The following is an 18,681-nucleotide window of genomic DNA, read 5'->3' on the forward strand; positions in this document are numbered from 1 at the left end:
TTTGTGTCTTTTACCAACACCTTTATACTCTTCAAATCATATTTCTCAAGATATGGCAACATCATACTGAATTAGAAAATCAATTTCTTGACATCAATGACAAAATAATAATATTAAGATAGTAGACATCCTTAATCAGTTGTATCCATAATCATCAACAACCTTCTCAATATCCTTTATTGAAATGTCAACAATCCTTCATTGTCTGTTATAATGCTAAATTGCCAACACTATACACATTGGGACATGTCGTAAATGTGAGTTTTTGATGAGTAGAAGAAACAAGAAATCGAGTACAAGTAGAAGGATAAAAATGAACCAACATTTTCAAATATTTAAATGATAGAGAAAAGTAAAACAAGGCCTAAAATTTCATTTATTAAATGAGTAATAAAGAGTTTACTACATTATACAATTGTAGAATAGGGAATCTAAATACTTTGCATGATGCACTCAAAATAGGAGGTTGTGTAGGTTTATAATGGTTTGACCATTGAGTGTAACAAAGGAAGAGGGCATAAGAGGAAATTAAAGGGTGGGGATGGTAGTGATAGTGTTTCAAAATGCTTTCTCACTTGTGGTAGAGGGTGTTTTGGTGATGCCAAACGATGGACATATGATGCATAATACACTTTCTCATTGTCATCACCTAGGCTTCACATATTAACCTTGCTCATCTCAACTCTATTCCAAGTTGAGATCTTATGAATTTATAGATGGGGTAAGTTCTAAATTTATTTACTCTATTGGGGGATGTATAAGTATTGTATATGGAACCTTTTCTAGGTCATGGGGAATTCTTTTCTATTTGATAATTCTTTTTCTATGCACATGGATTTTAAAATATTTTGGAGGTTGCCATTCACTTGTCGTCAAAGTTATCAAGTAAGAAAAGAAATGATGAGCATAAACACATTTGAATCCAAAAAAAGTATTGTATTGCTAAAGTCTTAGATTGTGTTCTATTTGAATTGAGGAATCTTTGCCTAGGATTCCTTATATCACATACTTGTGGATAATGTTTGTTGAATTTAATCCTGTTTCGATGAGACAATACTGATAGTAATCCAATAGTAGATTTTTCTGATTGATTACACTAAATCAATAAATCTTTTAGATTGTGCAATTGTGCAATTGTAGCATGTCACAGACATGAATGACAAGGTGTACCCACTCACTACCAATGAAGTATCAATGCCACTATTGTGTGTGTTATTTTCAAAATTTAATATTTTCCCAAACATTATAGATTTTTTGTGTCCTTACTAGTAAAATTTTAAATGAAGATTAATGTAAATCATTTTTAATCATTTATATAAACATATATCCAAAATATAAATCATATATCCATTTTAATACACAAAAATTAAATCATACAAATTGAAATTAAATATTATAAATATCCTAAAAGATATTAATCTGTTTAAATTAGATACCAATCACTTGTTCCTAATCAAAGAAACCTAAACTATTAATTAATTTAATTAAATTTGTTTAAATCAATGAAAAAATCAAAATAGCCGTTGAAAGGAGCGGCATTTCAAATTAAGATTGTTTTCAAATTTCAAACAAATTCGGTTACATACATTGTTTTTAAATTTCAAATTGGGTTAGGCAATTCCTTCATTTTGTTCTATTCCATGCCTGATGTGTTCGAGTTCTGTCAATGTTAGGTTCCCTTTGTTTTTGTGATTGTCAAATGTTTTGTTCTTTCTCTTTGTTCATTTTTTTTTGGCTCAGGTGTTTGTTTTGTTTGGTGGTGTACAACGTGCACGCTGGTTTTTCTGATTGTTTTTCGCTCAAGCGTTTGTTTTGTTTGGTGGTGTTCAGTGTTTTTTCAAAAAAAAATTGATTTGTGTTACATTTTCATGGCAGAGCAGAGGAAGACACACAACAAAGGCAGAGTCAGAGGCAGACCAACCAAGGGCAATTTCTTCTTCCAGGTATGTAGAACTTAATACTGCAATTTCATCCATTCAAATCAAATTATTTGCAGTCACGACTTGTGCAATGCTATTAAATTAGGTTGTATACTTATTCCCTCACGATGCAATTAAATTCGTTCTCGCCCTTTTAGGCTGTATACGTATTCCCTCACGACGCAATTAAATTATTTGCAGTCAGGTCTTCTTGTAGGGCGTGGTCGTGCCCTAACAGCTTATTACCAACCAAGGGGAGGAAGCAACGGAAAGGGCAGTCGATTCATTAGTCGCAGTTCCAGTTCCTTCAATTGATTCTGAACCAACAGTTTTAGTTGTACCACCGCCAGTGTCGGAACAAGCATAAGCACAAGAGGCTACCAGACTATATGTTGCAAACCCTATCAATAGATTTGTAGGTTGCTTGATTTCTTTTCGTATGCTTTTTGTGGTATTCTATGTGTCTGGGATCTTCAAACCCTAAAGCACGTTAATGATACCTATGTGCTTAACTGAATTAGAAGATGGGCGATGCAAAAATATTTCCCCCATTTGCAAATAATGGTTTCGCTATAAAAAATCTTCTTCATGCGTCTTTCTTCATTGCCTTCCCTACCCCTTTTCTTTTCTACGTGTCTCGACATAATGTAGGTTTTAATTTTGCTCGGGTGAATTCCCATACATTTTTCCCATTTGGATCGAGTAAGGGCAGAGCAAAGCCGGGTTCATGTTCAGTGAATCCATTCAAGACTGTTTGCTAGAATGAATCATGGGCTACCTTCAATTCTATGTAAAGAGTTTAGGGTTCATACATGTGAAAATTTATTAAAATATTAAAGGCTATAAAAACCAAACCTGGACAAACCGGCTCTGCTTGTCTGGTTAATAAAGGCCATTACCAGATATGAGAGAGGCTACCGGATTTCTATATTCCATGATAGGAGCTATGATAGGGTTGTCTTCTCCCATCTCGAGCTACAAGTAGGTTATTCATTTTAGTTTCTACACCGAACACTACTTTGCTAGCACTAAAGGTAAGCACAGGCACCACAACTTAATGCTTTTTACTAGCTAACCCATTCCTTCGATTGAGCATGAGATAGATTTCTATGATGACTGACCTCCTATAGTCATAATTAAGAGTACAAAATTGGACTTAAACTTTCATTTTATGTGGGGAATCCAATTAACCCTTTTCATATATACCATGTTGCAAGCAGGGGAGCTGACTGACACTTTGTTACCGATTACCTTATGAAAGGGACATTTTCAATTGCCATCCTTGGGAAGCTGGTTAAGTTAATGTATTGAACACGTATTTTGAGAGGTCTGTTTGAAAAACTAACTCTAGCTTTTGTTCCAATGACTGTAATTTGACTTCATTTTGGGCACTCTAGGCTAGATTACGGTAATTGGCAAGGAGAAACTAATGAGTGCTTTCCCATTTCTTATTTTATTGCTCTCCAAGTTTAAATCATTGCATGTTGCTAAATCTGGCATACAGCTGCAATTTTTTAGCAAACTTTTTATCCTCCGAGTTTGCTATGACCAGGCTCATTTTCAGATTTCCAACAAGAAGTGCTATGATTCTTTAACAGGCATTCAGTTAAGCATAAATATTTTGCTTCCACACCAGTGCATTGGAGGTATATCCTTGAACTTATCATGCCGGAAAAGATAAGAAGAGTGCATTACATGCCCAGCTTCCAAATGTTGTCTCCTCTCTCGAAGCACAATTGAGGGCTCATGTTGCATTTTGTATAGATTATATCCCTATTATGTCTTGTCTACCGCTACACTTATGGCCTGTATATGTCATGCAACTGTTGCACATGCCCAGAACACAAGCCTTTTCACATATCTTATATCATTCTCTCAGTTACAACTTTCCCTAAGGATAGTGGAACCTCTATTGCAGATTTACATAAAAAATGACATTAATGTGACATGCCTTCACCATGAAGAACTGATTATTTAATATGTTAAAGAGTACAATGATAAGCATTCAGAACATTTTAGAGATTTTATGTGGTGTTTTCCATTTAGAAAATATCAAATTTAAGGTGGATCATAGTATGAAAACGACTCAGTAGTTTCCTTCTCATAAGTCTATGAAACAAGAATTATGTGTAACCCAGTGCATTCAACAATATTTGCAATATAGCCACGATCAAAAGGGTCTCATGTTGCCTTATTTCTAGGGTAGCAATATTATTATTACTTATTTCCTTATTTCCAGGGTAGCAATAAGAATTTGGGGTTTCATCTGTCCTGGCCTCTGCGTATTGTTTAATTTACGAGAGTCATTTTAATAAATTCATTAATGAGAGAGTCATTTTAATAAATTCACTACACCTAACCAACCCAAGATATGTTGTCCACCTAAATTCTTCTTCCATCATCAATTCAAACCAAATATTGCAATACTACACTTAATACCCAAATTCTTCTTCCATCATCAATTCAAACCAAATGCTGCAATATTTACTGGTTTTGCTGGATAAGATTAGTTGAATGGTTGAAATAATGTTTGTCTTGTTTTCTTTCTTTTCCCACTCTTTTGAGACCAAGTTGCTTGTATGCACACGTTCTCTCTAGATTTCAGTTTAAATATATCCTGCATCTTTAGGAGAGTGGGTGCTTTTGATGCTTACAATTCGTGTTGTACAAAGTCTACCAATGTGCAAATGTTCTATTGTGTAGAGGTTCATTTTTCATATTTGATCATGGGTAATGAGCTTCTAGTGTAAAATTTATACAAGAATTTTTGAGGAAATATTCACAGCAACTTGTGTTTGGTAACTCACTTTGATTTTATTATTTAATTTTATCTTTGTTCTTTCTTGATAAGATTTGTATAATAGTTCAACATAGTAATGTTCATTGTCTTAAAACAGGTGGAATCAACATTTGAATTTGCACGCGTTTGTAGGAAGTTGGATTTCCACAACTTTGTCTTCTGAATGAAAGAAAGCAACCCTATAATCGTGGTCAGGCATACCATTTGCTTGTTGCAGAGATGAATGTCCCAGGATGGGATTATCCATTGCATTTGGGAGTTACTGAAGCTGGTGAAGTTGAAGATGGGCGAATGAAATCTGCAATTGGCATTGGAACACTGTTACAGGTTTCTTCTAGTGATTCTCTTCCTCATTTCTATGTCAAGATTTCATAGTTTTTTCTGTTCCTTATCATTTATATAAGCTGACAATTTTCAATTTTTTATGCAGGTTGGTTTGGGTGATACAATTCGGGTTTCCCTTACAAAACCTCAAGAAGAGGAGATAATAGATCCATGCGGAAGACTTGCAAATCTTGGGATGCAAGCTACCAAGCTTGAGAAAGGAGTGGTAATCTTGCACCTAGCTTCTTGTATATGTATAGAGCTAATGTGGTTCTGATGATCATTTTTGTTTTGAAGCTGGTATTGATATTTTAGAAACTATTCTTTTGACAGGCTCCTTTTGAGGAGAAGCACCACCACTATTTTAATTTCCAACGGAGAACCAGCCAACTTCCCATTCAGAAGTAGGTGTGTTATATTATTCTTGTAGGCTTGCTTTTTGCATAACTCTATACTTCCTATTCCCAGTTAGTTTATATTCTCAATTTCAAATTATATGGGCTATAGTGGAATTCTTGTTTAATTTTTTCTTTTTGTACTTCTACTCAGCCAATGTCTGAACTCTAGTTAAATAATTTTGTGTTGTTTGAACTTTTTAGTTGATTTATTAAATTCAATCATTCTTATTTTCTAGTCATTTGAATTGTTGTCCTTGCTCTTGGAGGTTCAAATTCTAAAAGTGAACTGGTCTTAACGTCAATACTTCTAAAAACAATTACATTATTAATTGTTTTTAATTATTATTATTTTAAGTGAATTGGTCCTTAATTTTATTATATTTATTTATTTTTTTAATACTTGAGCTTGAGTAGGGAGCTCCTAATGTGGTGTGATACATGGTACAAACATAAGAACGTTTGAGGAAATATTCACAACTAGTTGTCACACGATAAATCAATGCACCTGTGAATTTTTTTTATTTTTTATAACTATCTTCAAAATCAAAGAATGTTCTACCTTTGTGATATTTTTTTGGTTTGTTTGTGGTAGTTATAAAATGTATGAATCTTCAAGCATCCTAAACTTCATTTTCTAGATTTGAGATGACTTCCATTATCATTTTTACTTGTTGCATTATGCTGACTAATTTATGGCTGAATTGGTATGACAGGGTGACAGATTGCAAGCTCACAACCCTTCTTGTTCCAGCCAAAAAAATGCAGTTTAATAAGAAGTATACTAAGCAGCTTTTTGAACTAGTTCATGGTGTATTCAAAACAACAAGAGATAGAATTAGGCTTGCATCATTTCTTTAGTTATATTTTGGTCAAGCATATTGACTTGATAGCATTGTAACATGTACAAATATAGTGTTTAATAAAAAAATTATTGGAAGGTTATAACCCCTTCTAAAGATTGAAAGGAATAGTCACTGTCCATGGGTATTCCTTGAGGTCGTGTTTTCTCATACCTTAAATAATGGGCGATTGGCCAAGGTCATTCTTTAGGGTTTGTGTCTCGTTTTGTTTTGCATTTTTTTATTAGTTTAGTTTTTATTTAAGTAAGTATTAATTTTGATTTAAGTACTAAAGTTAAATTTCACAATTTTGAAAATAAATATATCATTTACCCCCTACTTAAATGTTTTATGAATTATTTATAAAATAGTAGACAAATGATAATCATAAATAACCCTTAGAAAAGCCAAATTTGCTCACTTCATGAATATAATTCACACTACATAACTATGCCGCTAAAAAGATAAAAATGGCTCACATAATTAACATTATTATAAATGATTGGAAACCACTCATGAATTCCATTACTAAAAATAAATCACAAAATATGACAACTTAACATAAATATCATATTTAAAGTTGCATATTTAAAACTATAATAATAACATTTATCTTTCATATTTAAAACTATAAATAAAATAAAACGTGAAGTGTTGTCATTTATTGTATTGTGTTGTGGTGTGGTGTGGTTTGTGTTGTCATGTATTGTATTGTGTTGTTGTGTGGTTTGTGTTGTGTTATGTTGTGTTGTGTTGTTTTGTGGTTGTCTTAGGTCCATTAAGGGAGGTCAAACAAGTTTCTACCTTCACGTGGTTGGCCTTGTTAGTAGAGAATATTTGAATAAATATTCTTGAAGCTAAGAGAAGCTTATCTCTAAATATTTGAATTTTAAATAAATAATATTTTATAAATTTAAGGTAGTTTATTGCATGTTGAAATTCTCTAAGTAAAAAGAAAATTGTGATTGCAAAGGTAAAATAAAAGAGAAATAAATAATATTTTTTAAATTGGAAACATATATGATATGTTTTCATTAGAGTAAAATATTGTATTTTCTTCTTTAAATTGTTTGGTATTCTTATGGAGCTTGTTTTATACTCAAGCTCAACCCTAAACCTAACCTTCCCTAAAGCTAACTATATCTCTGATCCAAAGCCTAATTACCTAATCCTAACTCTAATTCTAACTATACCTTGCTTAGGGTTAGAATTATTGTTAGGGTTTAGAATTTGTGTTAAGATATATTTGTTTAGAGTTTTAAGGATTAGGATTTAATGTTTTAGGGTTATGGCTAGAGTTTACATGATGGTTACGGTTAAGGCTTAAGGCTTTACATCATGGTCAAGGTTTAGTTTTAGTGTTAAGGTAGTCTACATCATTGTTAGGTTTAGGGTTCAAAGTTTCATGATAAGGGCTTGGGGTTTAGGGTTTTGAGTTTTAGGGGTTAGGTGTTAGGGCTTTGAGTTTTAAGGGTTAGGTGTTAGGGTTTTGAGTTTTAAGTGTTATTTGTTAAGGTTATGGTTTAGAGTTTTGAGTGTTTAGGTTTTCGGGTGTAGGGTTTTCTAACTCTAAACCCTAACCCTTTCAATGGTTTAGGGTTTATAGTTATGGTTAAGTGTTAGGGTTTTGATTTTTAAGGGTTAGTTGTTAAGGTTTAGGGTTAGGGTTTACAGTTTTAGGGTTTAGAGTTTGTGTTTAGGGTTAAGGTCTACATCATGGTTAGGGTTTAGGGTTAAGGTTAAGGATTGCATCATGGTGATTTTAGAGTTTTATGGTTTAAGATTACATCATGGTTAGGATTAGGGTAGGGTTTATACCATTGTCAGGTTTAAGGTTTTGAGTATTACAGGTTAGGGTTTAGGTTTAGGGTTCAGTGTTAGAGTTTATGTTTAGGGTTTTCTAACCCTAAAGCCTCCCCTGCAAGAGTTTAGGGTTTAATGGTTTAGAGTTTTAGATTTTAGGTTTTTTGTTTTCTAACCCTAAAGCCTCCCTTGCAATAGTTTAGGGTTTAATGGTTTAGGGTTTATTATTAGGGTTTAGGTTTTAGGACTAGAATTACGGTTTAGAGGTTAGGGTTTAGGGTTGAGGGTTAAGGTATATTATAGGTTACATCATGATTAGAGTTAGGGTTTAATATTAAGGTTTAGGGTTAGAATTAGGGTTGAGGTTCAGTTACAGTGTTTAAGGTTTACACTAAACCTAACACCTAACCCTTAAAACTCAACCCTAAACCCCAACCCTAACCATCATGTAAACCCTAGCCCTAACCCTAAACCCTAAACCCTAAACCCCAACCCTAACCATCATGTAAACCCTAGCCATAACCCTAAACCCCAACCCTAACCCTAACCATCATGTAAACCCTAGCCCTAACCCTAACCCACCCTAGCCATAACCCTAAATACTAATCGTAACTCTAAACAAATCTACCCTAAACATCATGTAAACCCTAGCCATAACCCTAAATCCTAATCCTTAAAACTCTAAACAAATCTACCCTAAACCCTTAACCCTAAAACTCTAAACAAATCTACCCTAAACCCTAACCTATAAAACTCGAAACACTAGCCATAACTCTAAACCGTAAACCCTAAACCCTAACCCTAACCGTCATGTAAACACTAGCCATAACCCTAAACCCTAAACCTTAAACCTAAACCCTTAACCTGCAAAACTCTAAACAAATCTACCCTAAACCCTTAACCCTAAAACTCTAAACAAATCTACCCTAAATTCTAACCCAAACCCTAAACCCTAAACCTTAAACCTAAACCCTTAACCTGCAAAACTCTAAACAAATCTACCCTAAACCCTTAACCCTAAAACTCTAAACAAATCTACCCTAAATTCTAACCCTAAACCTAAACCCTAACCTGTAAAACTCAAAACCCTAGCCATAACCCTAAACCTAAACCCTAAACCCCAACCCTAACCATCATATAAACCCTAGCCATAACCCTAACCCTAAACCTAAACTCTAACCCTAACCCTAAACATAAACCCTAACCCTAAACAAATCTACCCTAAACCCTAACCCTAAATTCTAACCCTAAACCCTAAAATCTAACCCACCCTAGCCATAACCCTAAAACCCTAAATCCTAATCCTAACTCTAAACAAATCTACCCTAACCCCTAAACGTAAACCTAACCCTAAACATCGTGTAAACCCTAGCCTTAACCCTAAATCCTAATCCTTAAAACTCTAAACAAAACTACCCTAAACTCTAACCCTAACCTGTAAAACTTGAAACCCTGAAACCCTACCCTTCCTAACCATGATGTAATCCTAAACCCTAAAACTCTAAAACTGTAACTATGATGCAATCCTTAACCTTAATACTAAACCCATGGTGTAGACCTTAACCCTAAACATTAAAACTCAAAACCCTAAACCCTAAACCATTGAAAGGGTTAGGGTTTAGAGTTAGAAAACCCTAAACCAAAAACATAAACACTCTAAACTCTAAACCCTAACCCTAAAACCTAACCCTTAAAACTCAAAACCCTAAACCCTAACACCTAACCCCTAAAACTCAAAACCCCAACCCCTAGTACCTAACCTCTAAAACGCAAACCCTAAACTCTAACCCTAAACCCTACCTAACCCTTAAAACCCTACCTAACCCTAAACCTAAAGTCTAACCCTTAAAACTCAAAACCCTAAACCCCAACCCCTTATCATGATGTAATCCAAAACCCAAAAACTTTGACAATGATGTAGACCTTAACCTTAACACTAAAACTAAACCTTGACCATGATGTAAACCCTTAACCCTTAACCCTAACCATCATGTAAACCCTAGTCATAACCCTAAAACCTCGAATCCTAATCCTTAAAACTCTAAACAAATCTACCCTAACCCTAAAATTCTAAACCCTAACAATATTCCTAACCCTAAGCAAATTAGGGTTAAGGTTAGGATTAGGTAATTAGCTTTGGATTAGAGATATAGTTATCTTTAGGGAAGGTTAGGTTTAGGGTTGAGGTTGAGTTTAAAACAAGCTCCATAAGAATACCAAACAATTTAAAGAAGAAAATACAATATTTTATTCTAATGAAAACATATCATATATGTTTCCAATTTAAAAAATCTTATTTATTTCTCTTTATTTTACCTTTGCAATTACAATTTTCTTTCTACTTAGAGAATTTCAACATGTAATAAACTACCTTAAATTTATAAAATATTAATTTAAAATTCAAATATTTAGAGATAAGCTTCTCTTAGCTTCAAGAATATTTATTCAAATATTCTCTACTAACAAGGCCAACCACGTGAAGGTAGAAGCTTGTTTGGCCTCCCCTAATGGACCTAAGACAACCACAAAACAACACAACACAACGTAACACAACACAAACCACACGACAACACAATACAATACATGACAACACAACACATTTTATTTTATTTATGTCCAAATTATTTACATAGTTTTAAATATGAAAGTTAAATGTCATATTTTGTGATTTATTGTTAGTAATGGAATATGAAATAATGTGTCAAAATACATATTTTATTATAATTATGGTGAAATTCTTATGTTATGTAGATTGCATTAGTAAAGTGAATTCATGTTTCTCTTTTAATCATATTTTTGTGAAGGCAATTCATGAGTGGTTTCCAATCATTTATAATAATGTTAAAATTGTGATGCCATTTTTACCTTTTTGACTAGCATAGTTATGTTGTGTGAATTATATTCATGAAGTGGGCAAATTTGGCTTTTGTAAGGGTTATTTATGATTATCCTTTGTCTAATATTTTATAAATAATTCATAAAACATTTAAGTAGGGGGTAAATGATATATTTATTTTCAAAATTGTGAAATTTAACTTTAGTACTGAAATCAAAATTAATAATTGCTTAAATAAAAACTAAACTAATAAAAAATGCAAAAAGAAACGAGACACAAACCTTAAAGAACAACCTTGGCCAATTGACCATTCTTTAAGGTGTGAGAAAACACGACCAAAAGGAATAACCATGGCCAGTGGCTATTTCCTTCAGTCTTTAGAAGGGGTTATAACCCCTTCCAATAATTTTATTATTGAACACTATATTTGTACATGTTACAATGCTATCAAGTCAATATGCTTGACCAAAATATAACTAAAGAAATGATGCAAGCCTAATTCCATTTCTTGTTGTTTTGAATACACCATGAACTAGTTCAAAAAGTTGCTTAGTATACTTCTTATTAAACTGCAGCTTTTTTGGCTGGAACAAGAAGGGTTGTGAGCTTGCAATCTGCCACCCTGTCATACCAATTCAGCCATAAATTAGTCAGCATAATGCAACAAGTAAAAATGATAATGGAAGTAATCTCAAATCTAGAAAATGAAGTTTAGGATGCTTGAAGATTCATACATTTTATAACTACCACAAAAAAACCAAAAAAATATCACAAAGGTAGAAAATTGTTTGAGTTTGAAGAGAGTTATAAACAAACAAAAAAAAATTCACAGGTGCATTGATTGATCTTGTGACAACTACTTGTGAATATTTCCTAAAATGTTCTTATGTTTGTACCATGTATTTCACCACATTAAGAGCTACCTACTCAAGCTCAAGTATTAAAAAAATAAATAATAATAATAAAATCAGGGACCAGTTCACTTAAAATAATAATAATTAAAAACAATTAATAATGTAATTGTTTTTAGAAATATTGACATCAAGACCAGTTCAATTTTAGAATTTGAACCTCCAAGATCAAGGCCAGCAATTCAAATGACTAGAAAATAAGAATGACTGAATTTAATAAATCAACTAAAAAGTTGAAACAACACAAAATTGTTTTACCAGAGTTGAGACATTGGCTGAGTAGAAGTAAAAAGACAAAAAATTAAACAAGAATTTCACTATAGCCCATATAATTTGAAATTGAGAATATCAACTAACTAGTAAAGGGAAGTATAGGGTTATGCAAAAAGCAGGCCTACAAGAATAATATAACATACCTCCTTCTGTATGGGAGGTTGACTGGTTCTCCGCTGGAAATTAAAATAGTGGTGGTGCTTCTCCTCAAAAGGAGCCTGTCAAAAGAATAGTTTCTAAAATATCAATACCAGCTTCTAAACAAAAATGATCATCAGAACCACATTAGCTCTCTACATGTACAAAGAAGCTAGGTGCAACCTTACCACTCCTTTCTCAAGCTTGGCAGCTTGCATCCCAAATTTTGCAAGTCTTCTGCATGTATCTATCTCCTCTTCTGGAGGTTCTGTAAGGGAAACCCGAATTGTATCACCCAAACCATCTTGCATAAAAAATTGAAAATTGTTAGCTTATATAAATGATAAGGAACAGAAAAAACTGTGAAATCTTGACATAGAAATGAGGAAGAGAATCACTAGAAGAAACCTGTAACAGTGTTCCAATGCCAATTGCAGATTTCATTCACCTATCTTCACCTTCACCAGCTTCAGTAACTCCCAAATGCAATGGATAATCCCATCCTAGGACATTCATCTCTGCAACAAGCAAACAGTATGCCTGGACTACGATTACAGGGTTGCTTTCTTTCATCCAGAAGACAAAGTTGTGGAAATCCAGATTCCTACAAACGTGTGCAAATTCAAATGTTGATTCCACCTATTTTAAGACAATGAACATTAGTATTTTAAACTATTACATGGACCTTATCAAGAAAGAACAAAGATAAAATTAAATAATAAAATCAAAGTGAGTTACCAAACAAGTAGCTGTGAATATTTTCTCAAAAATTCTTGTATAAATTTTACACTAAAAGCTCATTACCCATGATCGAATATGAAAAATGAACCTCTACACAATACAACATTTGCACATTGGTAGAATTTGCACAACACGAATTGGAAGCATCAAAAGCACCCACTCTCTTAAAGATGCAGGATATATTTAAACTGAAATCTAGAGAGAACATGTGCATACAAGCAACTTGATCTGGGAAAAGAAAGAAAACAAGACAAACATTATTTCAACCATTCAACTAATCTTTTCCAGCAAGACCCATGATTAATCTCACAAAAAAACAGTAAATCTTGCAGAAAATATGTAAATCTTGTAGCATTTGGTTTGAATTGACGATGGAAGAAGAATTAGGGTATTAAGTGTAGTATTGCAGTATCTGGTTTGAATTGATGATGGAAGAAGAACTTAGGTGGGCAACATATCTTGGGTTGGTTAGGTGTAGTTAATTTATTAAAATGACTCTCATAAATGAATTAATTAAAATGACTCTCTCGTAAATTAAAAAATACGCAGAGGCCAACACAGATGAAACCCTGAATTCTTATTGCTACCCTCGAAATAAGGAAATACGTAATAATAATATTGCTACCCTAGAAATAAGGCAACATGAGACCCTTTTGATCGTGGCTATATTGCAAATATTGTTGAATGCACTGGGTTACACATAATTCTTATTTCATAGACTTATGAGAAGGAATCTACTGAGTCGTTTTCATACTATGATCCACCTTAACTTTGATATTTTCTATATGGAAAACACCACATAAAATCTCTAAAATGTTCTGAATGCTTATGGCTATCCCTAAAATAGTGCATTCATTGTACTCTTTAACATATTAAATAATCGGTTCTTCATGGTGAAGGCATATCACATTAATGTCATTTTTTATGTAAATCTGCAATAGAGGTTCCACTATCCTCAGAGAAAGTTGTAATTGAGAGAATGATATAAGATATGTGAAAAAGCTTGTGTTCTGGGCATGCGCAACAGTTGCATAACATATACAGGCCATAAGTGTAGCGGTAGACAAGACATAATAGGGATATAATCTATACAAAATGCAGCATGAGCCCTCAATTGTGCTTCGAGAGAGGAGACAACATTTGGAAGCTGGGCATGTAATGCACTCTTCTGATCTTTTCTGGCATGATAAGTTCAAAGATATACCTCCAATGCACTGGTGTGGAAGCACTAATATTTATGCTTAACTGAATGCCTGTTAAAGAATCATAGCACTTCTCGTTGGAAATCTGAAAACCAGTCTGGTCATAGCAAACTCTAAGGATAAAAAGTTTGCTAAACAATTGCAGCTGTATGCCAGATTTAGCAACATGCAATGATTTAAACTTGGAGAGCCATAAAATAAGAAACGGGAAAGCACTCATTAGTTTCTCCTTGCCAAATGTCGCAATCTAGCCCAGAGTGCCCAAAATGAAGTCAAATTACAGCCGTTGGGACAGAAGCTAGAGTTAGTTTCTCAAATAGACCTCTCAAATTACGCGTTCAATACATTAACTTAACCAGCTTCCCAATGATGGCAATTGAAAATGTTCCTTTCATAAGGTAATCGGTAACAAAGTGGCAGTCATCTCCCCTGCTTGCAACATGGTATATATGAAAAGGGTTAATTGGATTCCCCACATAAAATGAAAGTTTAAGGCCAATTTTGTACTCTTAATTATGACTATAGGAGGTCAGTCATCATAGAAATCTACCTCCTGCTCAATCGAAGGAATGGGTGAGCTAGTAAAATACTAAAAAGCATTAAGTTGTGGTGCCTGTGCTTACCTTTAGTTCTAGCAGAGCAGTGTTCGGTGTAGAAACTAAAATGAATAACCTGCTTGTAGCTCGAGATGGGAGAAGACAACCCTATCATGGAATATAGAAATCCGGTAGCCTCTCTCATATCTGGTAATGGCCTTTATTAACCAGACAAGCAGAGCCAGTATGTCCAGGTCTGGTTTTTATAGCCTTTAATATTTTAAGAAATTTTCACAACTATGAACCCTAAACTCTTTACATAGAATTGAAGGTAGCCCATGATTCATTCTGGCAAATAGTCTTGAATGGATTCACTAAACATGAACCTGGCTCTACTCGGCCCTTACTCGATGCAAAAGGAAAAAATGGATGGGAATTCACTCGAGAAAAATTAAAACCTACATTATGTCGAGACACGTAGAAAAGAAAAGGGGTAGGGAAGGCAATGAAGAAAGACGCATGAAAAAGATTTTTCAGAGCGAAACCTTTATTTGCAAATGGGGGAAATATTTTTGCATTGCCCATCTTCTAATTCAGTTAAGCACAAAGGTATCATTAACGTGCTTTAGGGTTTGAAGATCCCAGACACACATAATACCACAAAAAGCACACGAAAAGAAATCAAGCAACCTACAAATCTATAGATGGGGTTTGCAACATACAGTCTGGTAGACACTTGTGCTTATGCTTGTTCTGACGTTGGCGGTGGTACAACTGAAACTGCTGGTTCGGAATCAATTGAAGGAACTGGAACTGCGACTAATGAATCGACTGCCCTTTCCGTTGCTTCCTCCCCTTGGTTGGTAATAAGCTATTAGGGCACAGCCACGCCCTACAAGAAGACCTAACCTATGCTAGTATTGCCCTCTGGAGCAAAATAAAAGAAGTGGAGCAAAATAAAAGAAGAGGAATCGAAGAAAGCTAATGCCCTTAAAAGGGCGAAAACTAATTTAATTGCATTGTGAGGGAATACGTATACAACCTAATTTAATAGCATTGCACAAGTCGTGACTGCAAATAATTTGATTTGAATTGATGAAATTGAATTGCAGTATTAAGTTCTACATACCTGGAAGAAGAAATTGCCCTTGGTTGCTCTGCCTCTGACTCTGCCACTGTTCTGTCTCTTCCTCTGCTATGTCACGAAAATGTAACACAAACCCAAAAAAAATTGAAAAAACACTGAACACCACCAAACAAAACAAACGCCTGAGCGAAAAACAGAATAACCAGCGTGCACGCTGTACACCACCAAACAAAACAAACACCTGAGCCAAAAAAAAATGAACAAAGAGAAAGAACAAAACATTTGACAATCACAAAAACAAAGGGAACCTAACATTGACAGAACTCGAACACATGAGGCATGGAATAGAACAAAATGAAGGAATTGCCTAACCCAATTTGAAATTTAAAAACAATGTATGTAACCGAATTTGTTTGAAATTTGAAAACAATCTTAATCTGAAATGCCGCTCCTCTCAACGGCTATTTTGAAATTTTCATTGATTTAAACAAATTTAATTAAATTAATTAATTAAGAGTTTAGGTTTCTTTGATTAGGAATAAGTGATTGGTATCTAATTTAAACAAATTAATATCTTTTAAGATATTTTTAATATTTAATTTCAATTTGTATGATTTAATTTTTGTGTATTAAAATGGATATATAATTTATATTTTGGATATATGTTTATATATAAGAACTTTACTTAATGTTTGGTAGTTTGTATAAAAACTAATTCATATGTTAAAAGAGACAACAAAAATTAATATCTATAATCAAAATTTAAGAGGGAACACAAATTAATTCCACACTAACAAATAATCGTTTTATTATAAAAAGAGAATGTTGGGTAGTTTGCATAAAAACTAATTCGTATGTTAAAAGTGACAGAGAAAATAAATATCTAACATCAAAATTTAAGAGAGAATAACAAACTAGCTTATATACCTTAAATTTTAATTTAATCTATATAAAGTGCGCTGAGAGATATCCTTCTCGAGGCGCCTATTTGACTCTAGGGTGTAATTTCATTAAAAATAGGCGCCTCAAGAAGGATATCTCTCGGCGTACTTTATATAGATTAAATTAAAATTTAAGGTATATAAGCTAGTGGCAGTCGCGCAACACGACATGAAAAATATAAAATAAATGCAATATATAATTATATAGTTTTGTTTTTTGAATTGAATTATATTATAGTATTATAATATTATTATATTATTATGTGGAGATATATGAAATTTTATATATCCATTTAGACTATTTTTAATAAATATATATCTGTTGCAAGATTAAAGCATATACTAAAATGTAAGATATATATTAGACTTTATTTAATGATAGTATAAGACATATCTAATGCTCAGTATTATAGTTACGGATAGGGTTAGGGTTAAGGGTAGTATTATGGTTAGAGTTAAGGTTTACATCATTGTTAGGGCTACGGTTAGGGTTCACATCAAGGTTAGGGTTTGGTTTAGGTTTAGAATTATGGTTAGGATTAGGGTTAGGATTTAGGATTACTGTAAGGATTATAGTTAGGGTTAGGGTAAAGGTTAATATTATATTCAAGGCTAATGTTTACATCATTGTTAGGGTTGTGATTAGGGTTAGGTTTCAGGGTTAAGGTTATGATAATGGTTAGGGTTACTTTCAATGTAAGGGTTTGGTGTAGGTTTAGGATTATGGTTGGGGTTAGGGTTATGGTTAGGGTTTAGTATTATGGTTAGAGTTAAGATTTATATTATTGTTAGGGCTAAAATTAGGTTTGACATCAAGGATAGGATTTGGTTTAGGTTTAGAATTATGGTTAGGGTTAGGATTTAGGATTACTGTTAGGATTACAGTTAGGGTTAGGGTTAAGGTTACTACTATGTTCAAGGTTAAGGTTTATATCATTGTTAGGGTTAAGGTAAGGGTTATGATTAGGGTTCTAGGGTTATGATTAGGGTTAGGGTTCAGGGTCAAGGTTATGGTAATGGTTAGGGTTTATATCATGGTTAGGGTTAGTATCAATGTTAGGGTTTGGTTTAGGTTTAGGATTATGGTTGGGGTAAGGGTTAAGGTTAAGGATTATAATTAGGGTTAATATTACGGTTAAGATTAGGGTTATGGTTAGGGTTTAGTGTTAGGGTTAAGTTTATGGTTAGGGTTACGTTTTTTTGTTAGTGTTATAATTATATTTAGAGTTTATATTAAATTTAGGGTTAGGGTTATGGTTAGGATTATAACTGGGGATAGGGCTTGGATTATGGTTTGATTTATGATTATTTAATGTACAGTTAGGGTTAGGGTTAAATTTACATCATTGTTAGGATTAGGGTTAGGGTTATGATAATGGTAAAAATTATATGAAATAATTATCGATATCTGTCATATGTGAAGGGTGACATAATTCATAATTAATTTAATCGGTCAAAAATTTAGTGAAATAGTAAGGGTTACAGATAGGGTTAGGGTTTAGTGTTAGAATTGATGGTAGTGTTTATATCATGGTTATGGTTAGGGTTGGGATTTGCGTTGAAGGGTTAGGGTTAGGGATATTGCTTGGGTTAGGTTTTAGGGTTTGGGTTATAGTTAGGTTTAGGGTTATAATTATGGTTATGGTTATGGTTGAGGTTATGGTTTACATCATGGTTAGGATTAGGGTTTATATCGTGGTTAGAATTATGGATAGGTTTAGGGTGTACATCATGGTTAGGGTTAGGTTTAGGGTTATTTTTATGAAAATAGCTATCCAGCCCTTAAGATGCACCAAGATATTAATACCCTTTGTATTTTATTAATACATTGTAATAGATGATTGGTGCATCCTAAGTGCTATAGAGCCATTCCCTATTTTTAGGGTTAGGGTTTAGGGTAATGATTAGGTTAGGTCAGGGTTAGGGTTATAGT

The 18,681-nt window shown here is 33.4% G+C and overlaps 1 protein-coding gene and 1 long non-coding RNA gene across 6 annotated transcripts; one reads left to right on the plus strand and one right to left on the minus strand.

Moving 5' to 3' along the window:
- The first annotated feature begins 1,583 nt into the window (after positions 1–1,583).
- On the plus strand, positions 1,584–6,422 carry LOC131042821 (4-hydroxy-3-methylbut-2-en-1-yl diphosphate synthase (ferredoxin), chloroplastic). 5 transcript variants are annotated; one of them, XR_009105321.2, is made up of 7 exons: positions 1,584–1,668; positions 1,876–1,943; positions 2,121–2,334; positions 4,817–5,046; positions 5,150–5,269; positions 5,377–5,451; positions 6,155–6,422. XR_009105321.2 is itself a non-coding variant. In XM_057976136.2 (5 exons), the coding sequence occupies exons 2-4, from the start codon at positions 4,939–4,941 to the stop codon at positions 5,449–5,451; spliced, it is 303 nt and encodes a 100-aa protein (XP_057832119.1). In that variant the 5' UTR covers positions 1,701–1,943; positions 4,817–4,938; the 3' UTR covers positions 6,155–6,422. The 5 variants fall into 5 exon arrangements, 1 of the variants encoding a protein (XP_057832119.1); XR_009105323.2 differs by having other exon boundaries at positions 1,656–1,673; XR_009105320.2 differs by lacking the exon at positions 2,121–2,334 and having other exon boundaries at positions 1,587–1,668.
- Positions 6,423–11,452: 5,030 nt separating this feature from the next.
- On the minus strand, positions 11,453–16,179 carry LOC131042846 (uncharacterized). The gene is made up of 5 exons (XR_009105327.1): positions 15,850–16,179; positions 12,650–12,880; positions 12,430–12,545; positions 12,247–12,321; positions 11,453–11,541 (listed from the first exon to the last, which is right to left on the minus strand). It is a non-coding gene; the product is annotated as an uncharacterized LOC131042846 (long non-coding RNA).
- Positions 16,180–18,681: the final 2,502 nt, after the last annotated feature.

Source organism: Cryptomeria japonica, chromosome 9 (genome assembly GCF_030272615.1).
Source record: "Cryptomeria japonica chromosome 9, Sugi_1.0, whole genome shotgun sequence".
NCBI lineage: Eukaryota > Viridiplantae > Streptophyta > Pinopsida > Cupressales > Cupressaceae > Cryptomeria > Cryptomeria japonica.

What these genes read in the sequence shown, in the direction of transcription:
- LOC131042821 (XM_057976136.2), top strand. Translation starts at nt 4,939, where the DNA reads ATGAATGTCCCAGGATGGGATTATCCATTGCATTTGGGAGTTACTGAA. An exon ending in GCATTGGAACACTGTTACAG is followed by an intron (nt 5,047 to 5,149) that starts GTTTCTTCTAGT and finishes TTTTTTATGCAG; the next exon opens with GTTGGTTTGGGTGATACAAT. An exon ending in CCAAGCTTGAGAAAGGAGTG is followed by an intron (nt 5,270 to 5,376) that starts GTAATCTTGCAC and finishes TTCTTTTGACAG; the next exon opens with GCTCCTTTTGAGGAGAAGCA.